At 39.9% G+C, this 14271-nt stretch overlaps 1 protein-coding gene across 1 annotated transcript in view; it reads right to left on the bottom strand.

Moving 5' to 3' along the window:
• map4k2 (mitogen-activated protein kinase kinase kinase kinase 2) overlaps positions 1 to 14271 on the bottom strand; it is a 44393-nt gene that overhangs the window by 7367 nt on the left and 22755 nt on the right. The window contains exons 11-22 of the mRNA XM_046064851.1: positions 13334 to 13415; positions 11022 to 11138; positions 10685 to 10763; positions 6710 to 6768; positions 6562 to 6614; positions 3437 to 3475; positions 2948 to 2981; positions 1839 to 1995; positions 1426 to 1601; positions 1174 to 1215; positions 710 to 794; positions 438 to 517 (exon numbers count right to left, since the gene is read on the bottom strand). Of these exons, the coding sequence (XP_045920807.1) occupies positions 438 to 517; positions 710 to 794; positions 1174 to 1215; positions 1426 to 1601; positions 1839 to 1995; positions 2948 to 2981; positions 3437 to 3475; positions 6562 to 6614; positions 6710 to 6768; positions 10685 to 10763; positions 11022 to 11138; positions 13334 to 13415 (1003 nt within the window). The remainder of the gene's footprint in view (positions 1 to 437; positions 518 to 709; positions 795 to 1173; positions 1216 to 1425; positions 1602 to 1838; positions 1996 to 2947; positions 2982 to 3436; positions 3476 to 6561; positions 6615 to 6709; positions 6769 to 10684; positions 10764 to 11021; positions 11139 to 13333; positions 13416 to 14271) is intronic.

Below are 14271 nucleotides of genomic sequence, written 5' to 3'. Positions count from 1 at the left end.
CAACCGGCATGGGCGATCCACCACCCTAGCAGAATACTACAGCTCCATCCAACCGACTTCATACTCGTAAAATCCCATAAGCTTTTCAGAAATGAAGAACCAGTCCAGAATCAACATTACTCCTCCTGGATCTGAGGTTTCCACAATCAGCCAGAGCCTCCTTTCTGATCACTGGTCTTTGAGCTAATGTGGTGCTCATTACACATGAACCATCGTTTGATCCAACATGGTGTCCAATAACAAAGCACCACTGAGATTCAGATCCGTCAGACCTTTCCTCTCAATTGTCCCCGAACTAGGTTTTGTCAGTTATTGCCAGTGCTAGCAGAACTATCTATGTGTTTTTTTGCAAGAAAACAGTGACTTCAACAGTCACTTTGGAGCGTATTTTGTTGCAACAAAATAACGCTAAACACATGGACCAGTCCTTGTCTTACCTTCTCTAGTGTATCTTCATGAAGTTCATTAAGGTTCAGTGTGTAGATGCCCTCCTCGGCCCCAAGTATAAGGTACTGATCTAAGAAGGAAATGTGTTCGTTAAAGAGAAAAACTGGAAACTAAGTAAGACAATCATATAAATGTGGGACATTGATATTGTTGTTACTAGTACAGTTGATGAGATACCTAGCAAAGCTTCTGTTTTGCTAGATGTAGTTTTTGCTTCTGTGTTGAAACAAAAACTACATGCATTAGAGTTTTAACACATTACCTCTTGTCTTGGGTAAAATCCAGGTGACAGCACAGTGGATTTTAAGAGGACAGCCGTTGAAGACTTTAGAGAAACAGGCTCCCATCTACAGAACCAGCACAGCAACTGAATCACTAATGGTCCGACGTGGATATAGTGATATTGTATATAATATAGTGATATTCATTCTAACACCGAAAAGTCTAATAATGTTAGTGTTCGCAAGCTAGCTAGCTAGTACATTATGTCATGTATTTACGTTGCACTAGGCTACTTTGCACATCGGTGACTCTGAATACCAATAAACAAATATATTTCCATTTGATGGAATGGTGCAGCAGTAAAAACATCAGCTGGATTTTGTCTCAACTGTTCCTAGTGCAGCTTGTATCATGCAATGTGAGCAAGCGTGTATTATTGTCATCAGGGCCCTGCCATTGGTCAACTTTTATTGTCGGTCACATGCTGTTAGATTTCACACTTACATGGACTTGAGGGGTAGGAGGAAGTCCATGACAAACAGCCCTCTAGAAAGGTCAGAGGTTACACGTAACAAAACAAAAGGGAGGATAAAAAAGCTACATCAGATGCAAAACAAAACAACATCTTGTTTGGTTGCATGGTTTGTCATCTTCCAGACAGACATTACTCATTAGGAAGTTATTAGGTTAGCAAATCACACGAGCTTATTGATGTGTGCTACTGATATGAGAGGCAGATGTTTGGCTTGAACTCACAGAGTCTTCGGGCTTTTTCCTCAGTGTGCTCCATTCAGGTGACAGTGGTGTCTCTCTTTTTGGAGAGCAAACAGTGGTAACCTTGGTCTTCTCTGCTGTTACAGCGTCCGCCACAGGCAGACATGGATCACTGCAGCGCTGTCTGATGTCCTGTGTGGCTGAGCACCTGGCCAGTACTTGTTGAACACATAAGAGAGGACGGGGATGTTATTTGTGTCAGTCTAGGTCTTGACTTGATCCTGAGCTGGTTTAAACTCACAGATAAGACCTCAGACTTGACTGTGTGTGGGTCTTGGTGCTCCAGGCTACATAGAGTCTTGGATAAAGCCAAACAAAGATGGCTGTCCAGCTAACCACAAAGATGTTTCTCTTAGTTACTGAAATGCTGATATGTTGGAGATGACATGTTGTACCTGTAGTGGAGGTGGAGTCAGCAGTGATGGCAGCATCAGGGCCCAGTGTACAGCTCGGTCTAAGGGTCAGGTCTCTGTTCTCTTCGTTGGGAGCTAAAGAGCTGAAGGCTGGCAGGGAGGCTGTAGATGGACTGAACAAACCACTCTTCCTACCTCCCTGAAAAACACCAGGAAACACATTGCTCACTAATCGGATCATCTTTCAATATTATGATCTCAACCTATGTGGCAACTGCACACTGTAAGAATTTCTTTTTAACTTTGCGCCATAAACAGGTTAAAAAGGTACACATTTGGTACACTTAAATTCATCAAACATCAGCCTCAGCTATACTTTGAAATTGTTGCTAACATGCTACATGCTTTAATTTACAAATACATTATTTCCATTAGGTTTTTTGTAAAGAACTATTAAGTTTGTACTAATTGTAAAGAAAACAGAGACAAAGGTCTGACACTGTTAGTTCTGTTCTTTTAGTTGTGTGGCGTTCAATAGCAGTTGTTGATTTCAAGAGGAATCTCCTTGAAACAACTTCTCCATTTAAACTCTAGTCAATATAATTAATTCTTCATTTATGGAAAAGTCATATATATTAAATTGAATGCTTTTCTGCAGACAAGTTTCACATTTTGCATGTTCAGCTCACCTCTTTAACTGATTAATGATTTTGTTGTTTGTAATAAGCATTTTTTTCCACTTGTGAAAAGTTCCAGTTTTCATGTGTTGGGAGATGATTTTGGAATGAGCTGCCATCTGATCGCTCTCTAAGCTAGTTTAGTTTAGCTTCTTTACCAACTACCTTCCAGTGGACAGACATTTTTATTGAATTTATTACATTCATTACATTTTTATATAACTGATATTTATTTTCTTAAATTTAATTATTCTTTTTTGTATTCTGATAATACCCCCCCCCCCCCAAAAAATATAATAATAATATAATTTATGTATATGCAAAACAGATCTTTCTGAAAACCAGTCCAGTCACACGTTCAGAGTAAAGACACAAATCTAGGTGTATACATACTCAAACCTAGGACAGAATCAGTACATAGTAGTATACAACTGGAACACAGCTTCAGTTTAAGCTTGTCAAGTTACCACTCACATCAGTAGATGGCGCCCTCCTAATGGTTAAACTCCTGAAAAGACAAAGGAGCAACAATGTCCTGATCAGGCTCCAAGAATTTTCAAATCAAGTCACGTGAGGAGATCCAAATCAAGCGTCATGACAACAAGCTAGACAACAAAAGCAGAGGCTGAATATGCTGAGGGCAGGGTAACAGCAGCACATAAACAAAAACCTTGAAGAAACACCACAAAAAAAGCAGACAAAAAAAAGCCCAAAAGCTGAGTGAGGCAGTGCTGAATCACATCCAGGTCATGAAGACGTACAGCGGGACTTTGAGGTTTTGGGATTAGCAAGGAGTGAACACAAACCCACTGATTATGTCAAAGATGTTTGGCATTAGCAGATAATCACATCTTAAAAAATAAAATAAAATAAAGAATCACAAGCTATTTATTTCAGGTAATATCATGTGGGATGGGTGGACACTGCTGTTAGGAGAGGCGGGAGTTGATGGACGTGGCCTACCTCAGCTGCAGAGCTTGCTCCACACATTCCAACAGGCTCCTGCAACAGGAAGACCTGGTGTTTATCTGACTACGGGCCTGAATGGCCCATAACAATGGGAGGGAAGGAACCGTATCGGTTTATAAAGCCTGAAAACAGTGTTGATAGATTGACTGAGGCTCAGACTGCTGATAGTCTGTACCAGTTTAAAGGATAATTCCAGTTTATTACAACTCAGATCTTATTCTCTCAGTTTTGGCCATCATCACTGACAGTAATGATAGCATTGTGATCACCAAGTGAAATGCTAATTGTCATGAGTCCTATTTACAGCAATTTTTTTGGATAACAAGTGATTTTCTAGTTTTAAAAATGATTGACGCCCCTGGGTTTGATTCCAGTCCGGGCCCTTGTCGCCCCCTCTCTCCCCCATGCCTTTCCTGTCTCTCTCCAGCTATCACTATCACACAATAAAGCAGAAATGCCCAAAAATGTATCAAAAAAATATTAGAATAATGTGTCTATTTACTGGCATGTTTCTTGAAAACTGACTAGCCTCTGAAAACAAGTTGATAATAAGGTGTATTACACTCAGTTAATTAATAAAAGTTGTACTAATTAAATAAGGCACATGTGTCCATTTTCCTTCAACCAAGCCAAAACAAATACACGGCTATATTTCAGTATAAACCACAGGATATGACATATCAAAACAGCAGTGCAGTCACTTTACATTATCCTTTGATTTCCACCTAAGCTGAAACTTGCACATAGTAAGAGCCTGCAAAAGCCTCCACATCCCCCCAAATAGTGACTTCAGTGTCCATAATCCAGACTAAAGCCCTGTTCCTGAGACCTGGCAACACAGAGAGATCACTAAAAGGAAATCCAACAGTCAGACTATCACACAGGTTGTAAACCAAACTTATTTGGAAGAGATGATTGCCTAAACTGTCTGTTGTAAACATTTCATCACAGTTAGGGCGCCTGGTGGGCTGGCGGTTGAGGCGTCGACCACAAATCATAATGTTTGTGGTTTGAGTCGGACAGGGGACCTTGGTTGCATGTTATTTCACATCTCCCTCTCTTTATTTCTAAAATACCCAAAACATTCTGTAGCAGGAATTGTTTTTAGGCTTATTCTCTTTGTTTCAAAAGGTTGGGTGAACTTTTCCTACAACTCCCACAAGGCAGTAGCAGGCCGACTGCAATGGAAGTTACTCTGCTTACTGGAAGTGACTTTTCTTCGTGCATGCTAACTAGTTTTCACAAACAATCACAGGGCTGATAGTTCTTTGTTATTGTGCCAGCAAAAAAATATTTGGGTCAAAGTAATGTGAAGTGCTATCTGTGTGTGTGTGTTGATTTTCCTCTTAATGACAAATGGATAATAGACTGTATTAGTTATTAAATCATAACAGCTGTTTTCAAAATTAGCTGGAGTACTCCACAATCTTTCCCATGTGCCCCCTGGTAACTACAGAAGTGATCTCTGGGGTACATGTATCCCTGGTTGGGAATCAGTGGTTTAGATAATCTGGAAAAGTGATTGGTTTGTTTACAACCTGTCTAATCATCTGACTGATTGTGTTTCATGTCCCATTGCACTTTATTACCCAATGTCACAATGTTCCCAGATCTCAGTGATTAGTTTGGTGAAAAACTACAAAAATAAAGACACCAGAATGATCATTTTCATGCTAAAAATGTTATTTCCAATGATAATATTGCCACTACAGTTAGTTACTACAATTATAACTACCGGTATATGTGATAACACTATTGCTGCTAACCTAATCCTGCTACTACTATTTTTTACTGCGAATAATAGCCCTACTACTAGGACTAGTAATAGTCTGCTGTCAATAAGAAAAATGATTCCGTAACAACCAGCCCATTTAATCCGTCTAACTAAAAGATGCCTCATTCCTTTAAACACTCTGAGGCTTTAATAGCCACACTCTGTCATTAAAGATACAGTACCGTCTCTGGTTGTGTTATTGAGTCCAATAGTGCTGCCCCCAAATCCGCTGAGACAATTTGGCAAATTTGATGCTGTGGCCTCATTTTCACTGAACACGGAAGCCTAAAGAATGTTTTTGGCATATGCGACTGGTGAGCAATTCTAATTGAATTGCGGTCGTGCTCGTCTCACGCACACACCCGTCTACTGCCAGAGTTGAAATGTGACCAGCAGTGTAAATCAATGGACGAGAGACTGATCTTTGTAATTTATGAATTCCCTGAAATATATCTAACATAACATATAACACACTATAATATGTTATCTATTTTCTACATAGTTATCCTAATCAATCAGTTAAAAAGTATTCAAATCAATTCCTTTTTATGCATTCTACTTCCTTATCAAAACCTGGCTCCTTCATTCCCCATAATGCAACTCGGCCACCAACAGTTCAGTTGGAGATGCGCAGTTTTTTTTCTTCACTCATTTTTCATCACAAGTAACACTACTGACGTTGACAATAATGTAATATAATACAAATTTAAATATATTTAAACCATTATATCTACCGAGGGGATGCAACTCAATTTAACTTTGGGCAACTTAACCACTTGTTCTTCATAGAACATTTGCTTCTCAGCAAATCATGTATCCGTAACCATAAAATGTTATGCAGCATGCTAGTAGAGACTAACATATCATCCAGCCTGTAGCCTCAAGCAGAGATGAGCAGCGAGCTACAGGGGTCTGGTGAGCTCCTCAAACTTGTGGTCTAAAGCTTCAGTCGATGCTGACTCAAGCAACATCACTTCTTTATCAGACTTCACACAGCTCCATCTGCAGGCAGCAAGAGGCTTTATAACTTTGTTCGATATGCAGTAGTTCTTTTCAACACCTGGAAACACACTGATGTTTAAAGTCTGTGGAGTTCCCCTTTAACACGCCCGTGCTCAGTTCACTGTTTAGAAGATCTAGATATCAACACATTTCACAAGCTGCGAGGAAATCCTTGGATTTGGGGGCACTACTGGACACTGTTAAAAAATAAGTGTATTGTTTTCAAAAGGTCATTTTGGATGTTTTTCCATTGTTGTCCTGTATCTCAACACTGAAACACCAGAATATTCCCTATACAGAATGAAGGAAGAGAAGTGAAGGAGAAAACAGATAGGAGTCTTACGGTGAGTTGTCTTCATCTCCAGACAGACTCCAGTCATCTTCATAAGAGCCCTGCTGAAAGGGGAATCCGAACAGAGCTTGGTCATATTCATGAATGTCACCAGTAAACAGCTCTCTCACATATACATCTTGCAGAAGAAGTGCATTACCAAATCAGGATAAGGCTCTGTGACTTTCCTCCGCGGAGGCCCAAACTTCACTTGGTCAACTGCAAAGAAAAACAGAATAAGAATGAAGTGAGTGTGGGCTTCATCAGAGTAAGACAATACAGAGCAGGCCAATGTGCTCTCACACAGTCCGCCTGTTTTTATGTTCACTCTACTGATGAGCACTCAATCTCAAGTGCATTGATTAGCTTTGGTTAGAGCTAGACATAGGATGCACTCTGCAACCACGCACAACCTATCGTGTCAATAATGAGCTAACTACAGAAGACTAGCTTCTGCAGCCCTGACCCCACACAACAGCTACACTGACAAACACAATGCCATTTTTTAATGTGACAGTTCCAATTTACTTGAATACATCCAGAGGTTTTGCGGCTATAGTACTTGGGTTGGTATGGCCAGTCAGAGTCAGTTCACAGGCTATATGACTTTGTGTTATATCACGCTGGCTTTCTTTAATGTCTACAGTACAATTTACAGATAACAACTCAGTATACAGTATATACACATGACTGAAACCTTCACGCAAACTATCTAAGTAAAAGCTAGATTTAGATATGCTAGCTAACTTAGGCTTAGTTCAGACTGCCAGTCAAAATCTTTTTTTTATATATCCAGTTTGTATCTAAATTTTACAATAGTGGGCATCAAAAAACCACATGAAATGCAATTTTTGCTAATTGGATTCAAGCCACATTTGGAGGTGTTTTGATATGCAACTCCAATAAGCTTTCTACAGATGTGCCTCAGTCCGGTCGCTTTGGCAGCAGTCTTTTTCGTCACTCGCAACACTGAATAAATAAAAAAATAAGTTCTGCACCCTGGCTTGATAGCTCGATTGGTTCCGGTTTTGTTCAATATATCAGGATTTTGTTGAAACATTTTATCAAAGACTGACCCTCTGAAGTCATCGTAATTTCCACAGAGAAAATCACACAGACAGATCATATCTCCACAATAAGGTATCTTCAAACCTACTAGGCAACATTTTCCATTGATATTTATGGTGCACAGAGGGGAAAATCTATCATTTTAGGAAACTACCTGATGATTCATTAAATCCCACCAGGAGGCCAAATATTTCCATGTGTATGCCAAACATATCAAAATCAAATCATCAGTTTTTTCCGAGCACATTTACGCTCCACAGGAGGATAGAACACTTTCCTCTAGCGACACCATCAGGTCAAAATATCAGCTTGGAACATAAGTTCCTCCAAGTGTCACATTCAAAGGTGATATAAACACTTTTGTCTTTAGACATGGTTAGACAACACGTCATATGACCCAGTTCATTTAAAGCATGCTAAGACCATAGCTTTTCAGCATCGGAATAGACCCTTTGGATTTTAATGACCTGATTCGCTTTCAAGACAGAATATTTTGTAATGTGCTCATATTCTGTAAAAAGAAAATGTACACATACAACGTGTACATATAATTATTATGAGTTATTCCAACCAAAGCCAGGGGGGGCTACATCTTCAGTTTAATTCTGCAGACTAGCTTTTGGAAGTATCTTGCTTTGGTTTCTCTGATGACTTGACTGAGATGTGAGACGCAGGAGGAAGCGGGTGTAACCACAGAGAACCTGAGATATTGGCTGACAGTTTGAATTTGAAGCAGAGGACGGGGAAACCAGTGAACCAGAAAGCAGAAGTTGTTATCTCGTCTCTGCTCAGTTAGCTCTGACGGTGTTGCTGAATGCCAGTCGACAGATGAGACGTCAGTCATCCTTTTAAAGTTTATAACTTATTAGGAGAAGTCGTTGTTATTCTTTAAGTTATTTTCTTTGCTTTTTAAAACTGAATTGGAGCATGAGGGGTTTGTCATGAGAAAACTAAAAAATATTATTTATTTTCCATGTTTTACTCCATTTACTACAAATGACATACTTTGAATTTCTTTCCGCCATCCAAGCAGTCAGTGGTTTCACTACACAGTACAAAAATCTACTTGCATAGACTTGCAATAAAAATTCCATCACAGTGAACATGGTGTGTGCTCTTTTGGTCAAAGATTGAAGAAAGTGTCCTTGCATGGTAAAGTAGCTGATTTTAAAGCTCTGCATGTATTATAATGTTAACACAGATGATGCCAGCAACCTCGCATCGTTATTTGCAGCTTGGTGTTGCCGTGTTGTTGCATTACTATTTTTGGGCTTGCCTTCTGCAAACCATCCATCCATCCATCGTCAACCGCCTATCCTGCGTACAGGGTCACGGGGGGGGGTGTGTTATCTGGCGTCATCATTAGGTCACATTTAAATTTGCCTAATGACCAGATACCAGTAAAACTAATGACATTTCAACACCAAGTACAGATGAGGCTAAATGCTATTTTGTACCACACAGCCACCAGTATGGATGTAGGCTTTTGTTTTTAAACAAATGCAAATACAGTACGTTGTTGCAGGACAGATATGACACCTTAGTCTGAAAAACATGTTTTTCTACAGAAACTTCTGTCATTTAACAACAAAAGATGTACAAGAACTTTCACCTTAATCAAATGCAAACTGTCTGTTTACTATCTGTCGGATTAAACATGATTACAAATCTGACCACATATTTGATGCCAACCTTTGGTACCCTACTGTTGCTGGTACTGCCCAATACCCAGCCCAGTCTATTAGTAATATCAGCCTAGTAGCAGGGAAGCAACAATAGCCTTAGCAGTAGCAGTAGTAACAGCAGTAGCAGTGTGAACATATATTGGTCAAACTGAGGTGCAGGTCTTATGTGTTTGCGGCTTGTGCGTCTATGAAGCACACACTATGTAACGGAAGGTGAGGTCAGCACCAGGTTGGTGTATGATATAGTACTCGACAGAGTGTGAAGCCTGACGATCACACCAGAAACACTTACGCCACAAGAAGCCTTTTGGCATTGCAGCAGTGTGAAGTCACTCCAGCCAGTGCATAGAAGTACCAGTGTCTGTCACACACTAATGGCATGTTCTCAGTGCCATCCTCTGACGCAGTGTCCATCCCACATGTATGGACGGGTTACAGGACGAGGGCAGCCATCAGCAGGCTGACTGAGAGGCTTTTGTCCTCATTCATATTATGGAGATTACAGCGCTGAATACTGGGGGTCATGGTAGACAATGAAGCCACTCTTCAGCAAATACAGCCAGCATACAGTGAATTTACACATGCGTGCGTTTACAAGCACAGCCATCAAGTGCACTAGCACACAGTCAGAAACAAACTCCAGTTAGTGTGCAATATTTAAGATGTGGATGATATTTTGGCTGGAAGGTTTGCTGTAGGTTTGCCTCCTCCACCCTTACTCATTCTCTCATTTCATTCTCCTTCTTCTTTTTGTTGTGTTCTTTCGCAGTAATGGATAATAACATGTAAATGAGATAGGGCTGTATAAAGATTGGCTGTCTATAATATACAATGTTTGCCATATAGATGTCATGGTGCTTAGCATTTATATTGCTGTTCACTTGTGTTGTTTACATAAAATAATTCAATGAAATCTAAATGTCAAAAAAAAAGCCATAGGCCAAATTACTGATGATGGTGTTAGATGAAAGTTCAGGGGATCACCAAAGTCAGTAGGATTCATCCTCTGGGGAGCATGAATGTCTCAACAACATTACACAGCAATCCATCTGATGGTTGTTGACATATTTTAGTTCGAAACATCCCACTAATGTTGGTGAAAATACACCTACCAACACATCTAAAGTTTACTAATTGCATTTGTTTAATCTGTACAGTCAGTGAGCACAGCAATATAGAACAAAAGCATTTCTGAATGTATACTTAGTTACTGTCTAATCCACATCCAGTCAATATCAGCGTCATCTCCTACATCAAATACAGGGAGGTGCAGGATATGTTTCACACAAAGACAGGAAAAATTCACCTTCCAACAACACCCAAAATGTCAACAAAGAAGGTTCCTTTAAAATGTGTCTGTATGTGTGTGGGTGTGTCCTCACATTGCTCTTCAGACAGGGTCCTCTCTACAGGCAGGTGTTTCCCTGCTGACTGGATCTTGTCAGGAGCAACTTCCCCAATCTGTCAACAGATCAGATTTATAAGAATCACTTTCAAAAACACAGAGTCTGACATCTCTATCCATCCGCTTGTCTTTCTGAGATTTTAGTTTGAGTATATAGATTAGAAATTTTAGTTAGATGTCACAGCACAGGGACACAACTTAAAATTCTGGATTATTGGTTAAATACCGAAACATAAATATCATCTTATAGGCAGTGTGTCAACTTGTTCCTGTCCTGCTCTGGTATCAGTTCTGCCACTCCTTGTAGTACTGACCTCCAGCTCGTTGTCGTCCATGCTGTGTGAGTGGGTGGGGTGGAGCTCAGGGTTGTTGGCCATGTCCAGCAGCTCAATGACCAGGTTGCGGGTCAGCAGCTGTGTCACAAATGGATGCTGGAGGAAGAAGTTACAGTTCATGACTGCAATCGTGTTCGAAAACTATGTTGATCTCATAAATCCACGCAAAATGGTGTCGGAAAATCTACACTTTACGTATGGCCTTCTAATTAATGGGAATTTCAGTCTTTGGAAAGTAATTTTTATAATTCATTTTAAGATTACTCGATACATTGTTTTGTCTACAAAGTGTCAGAAAACTGTTACACAGAGAAAAGCAGCGAATCCCGGAAAAAATGTTTGATGTTTGATGATTTATTTATGATCAAAATGTTGTTGATTAGTTATCCAGAGCCTTGAGCAGCTCCCATTGGCCCAGGAGATTGTAGTTGTACTTAGAGGTATGGAGAAAAAACTATGCACATCCAAAAAACCTTTCTACAGGTGCTGGACTACACAGGAGACATCAAGGCAAAAAGTAGAATCTGCATGGTCCCACAGTGGGTTTTTTATTTACAGTATCTGTGAAACGTTTCGATCAATCAGATCTTCTGGCACAACAGCACTAACAAAACATCTCATGTTTATATAAACGTCTCAAAATGATGACAATCTACTGCACAACATGCAATCAAACTGGAAAGCCATTTGCTGTAACCCCAGGCGACCATTTGCGTCTTCACAAAACAATGAAGCGATCACTGATCACAGGAGTCAACAACTGCAGGGTCAGGGTTAGGGAATGCAGAACAGCGTGCAGACTGTACTTCAGGAGTATAACACAAAGATATTATCTATTACTGTAAATATCTGTGTTTGGATTTCTGCTGGAAGTTGTCAAAAATTGTCTTTTAATGCTATTCATGAATACTTTTTATGTATCTGTATGAGTAGCTGTTCACAAAAAACTAAAATTTAATATGTATGTATGTATATATATATATATATATATATGGCATGAACTGAGGTCGCAGTGGGAATAGCTAGATCAAAATAAAGTTGATCTGAAGATTGCCACTACCGCTCACTAGGCCATACTCCATATTGAAAACAAAGAAATAAAATTGTGCACATGCAATTGGAGGAGATCCAGATAAAAGTAAAGCTGTTGTAGAGAGATGGAGATTTCTATCAACAAAAAATGTTAAGAGGTGTCTTGGCCATTTTGAAGCACTTGTTGTTCTTGTTTAAATGTCTTTAAATTCACAAGTGCTAGACTTTAACATGTCATCCTCCCCTCTCCTGTTGCTCTATTCTGTAATACAAGAAAAACATCTTGTGAAATGAAAATGAATGTCTTACTGTCACACTTAAAATGATCCACTCCTTTGTGTTGTTTATTTTACTTTTTGCCTTTTTGTTTCCATTTTGGCAACATCATCTACATCATGAAAAGCCCTGCTAATTTAGCTACTGCCAGTTGTCTGTTCACACTTTATAGACATCACAGGAATCATCTTATTTCTACAATTTGAATGATAAAATGACAATTTGAGTTCCAGCAGTGTGTGTATGATGTTTTTGTGCTTTGATTTGACTGAGAAGACATTTGTGGCAAATTGTATCAATTGGGTGACAGAAAGACCATAAACATTACATATAACACCCCCAAGTCGTCACAGATGGACTACTGAAGACCCCTTGGCATCAGTTTGTAACGCACTGGGGGAAGCCCTGTAGCGTCTTTTTTGAATGCTAAAGGTAGGTGTAGGATATTTAACACAAAAGCCAAAGGAGGTGGTTGGGGTGTACAGGTGGGCCAGAAACCGGACTTCCAACCAGGAGGCCGGTGTTTGTTTCCCGTGTGAAAACAAAAAATCGAAATTAAATGTTTTTATTGAAGTCACATAGTAAGTATGTGAAGTTACGTAAGTAAAGTTGCTTTACTTAAGTAAGTAAAGTCACGTAAGTAACGTTGTTATTTTAACCCAAACCATGATGTTTTCCTAAACCTAACCAGGTAGTTTTGGTGCCTAAATCTAACCAAATTGCGACTTTTTACAACTTTAACCACTAGTTTTATTTTGAAAGTCTAACCGGGCGTTGCAATTTATTATTGCTAACTTGACCGCAGAGATGTACATGTCAAAAAACGACGCAAAGGGTTACCTAGAGCGTTAATAAGCGATGCCAAGCATCCGTATGTGACGAGTTGGGAGTAAGTATGTGTTGGATAGTGACAGTATATGAAGATAGATGGCTCGTTAACTGCCATGCATGTGATAATGACAAGCTGTGAAGAGCAAGCTAACCTGCAGCAGTGTCTCAGCTGAGGGCCTTTTACGAGGATTTTTAATGAGAGCCATCTTCACAAAGCTTTGGAAAGCTGCAGACCTGCAGAGAGAAGAAGGGAGGGGGCAGGACTGCATTAACTGTACATCAGGAAGATTATTGATAAGATTAAAGGAAGAAAAATAATTCGTCCTAATAAGGAATCCAGACAGTTAAACTCACCACTTGGTTTTATCCTTTAGTCTTGGAGGCTGGAAGTTGCTCTTGGACATCAACATCAGTGCTCTGAAACATTATTTTAAATGTCACCGGGCTGGAAATGTTCTAATTGTTTACATGCAGCGACTGTCCAGGAATAAAATACAAAGCAGGCAGCGAAGATGTTACATAGCACACGTCTCTTCTGTTTATCTCTCTGCTATGACACCATGCAGAGTCAAATCTGTCAGTTTCCAGCTGAGTGAGCTGGAGTCCCTGTTGTCTGTGCTGACTCACCTCATTGGGTGGAGGTCAAACATGGGAGGTTGGAGCTCACCCAGCTCGATGGCAGTGATGCCAACAGCCCAGATATCACACAGGTGGTTGTATCCACCCTTCTTCTCCACGGCAGCCACTTCTGGAGCCATCCTGGACAGATGAACCGAAGCAGAGCATCAGAAAGGACATGTTGACAGTATGCACTGGCCTTTTATTGATGCGTTGGTATCAAGTAGTAGCAGTCATCGGGGTCTATGTCTGATGTGACATAGTTTGGTTACATGTTTATTTACTAATATTAGTTGAACTTAGTTTTAAAAAAGGCTCAGTAATCAGCTGTTCACTGTAGTTTTTATCAAACGTAACTCAAACAGGAGTAAAGAGTGCATTTGTTGCGGACTACTATCAGCAGCGGATTAATCCACATGTGGTGCTCTATTCAGTATTTCAGGCAGCAGAACTGTGTATGTGGATATGAGTC

The sequence above is a fragment of the Micropterus dolomieu genome, linkage group LG12 (genome assembly GCF_021292245.1).
Source record: "Micropterus dolomieu isolate WLL.071019.BEF.003 ecotype Adirondacks linkage group LG12, ASM2129224v1, whole genome shotgun sequence".
Classification (NCBI taxonomy): domain Eukaryota; kingdom Metazoa; phylum Chordata; class Actinopteri; order Centrarchiformes; family Centrarchidae; genus Micropterus; species Micropterus dolomieu.
Note: the sequence above shows the minus strand (reverse complement) of the source record. Positions and strands in the feature narration are given on the sequence as shown.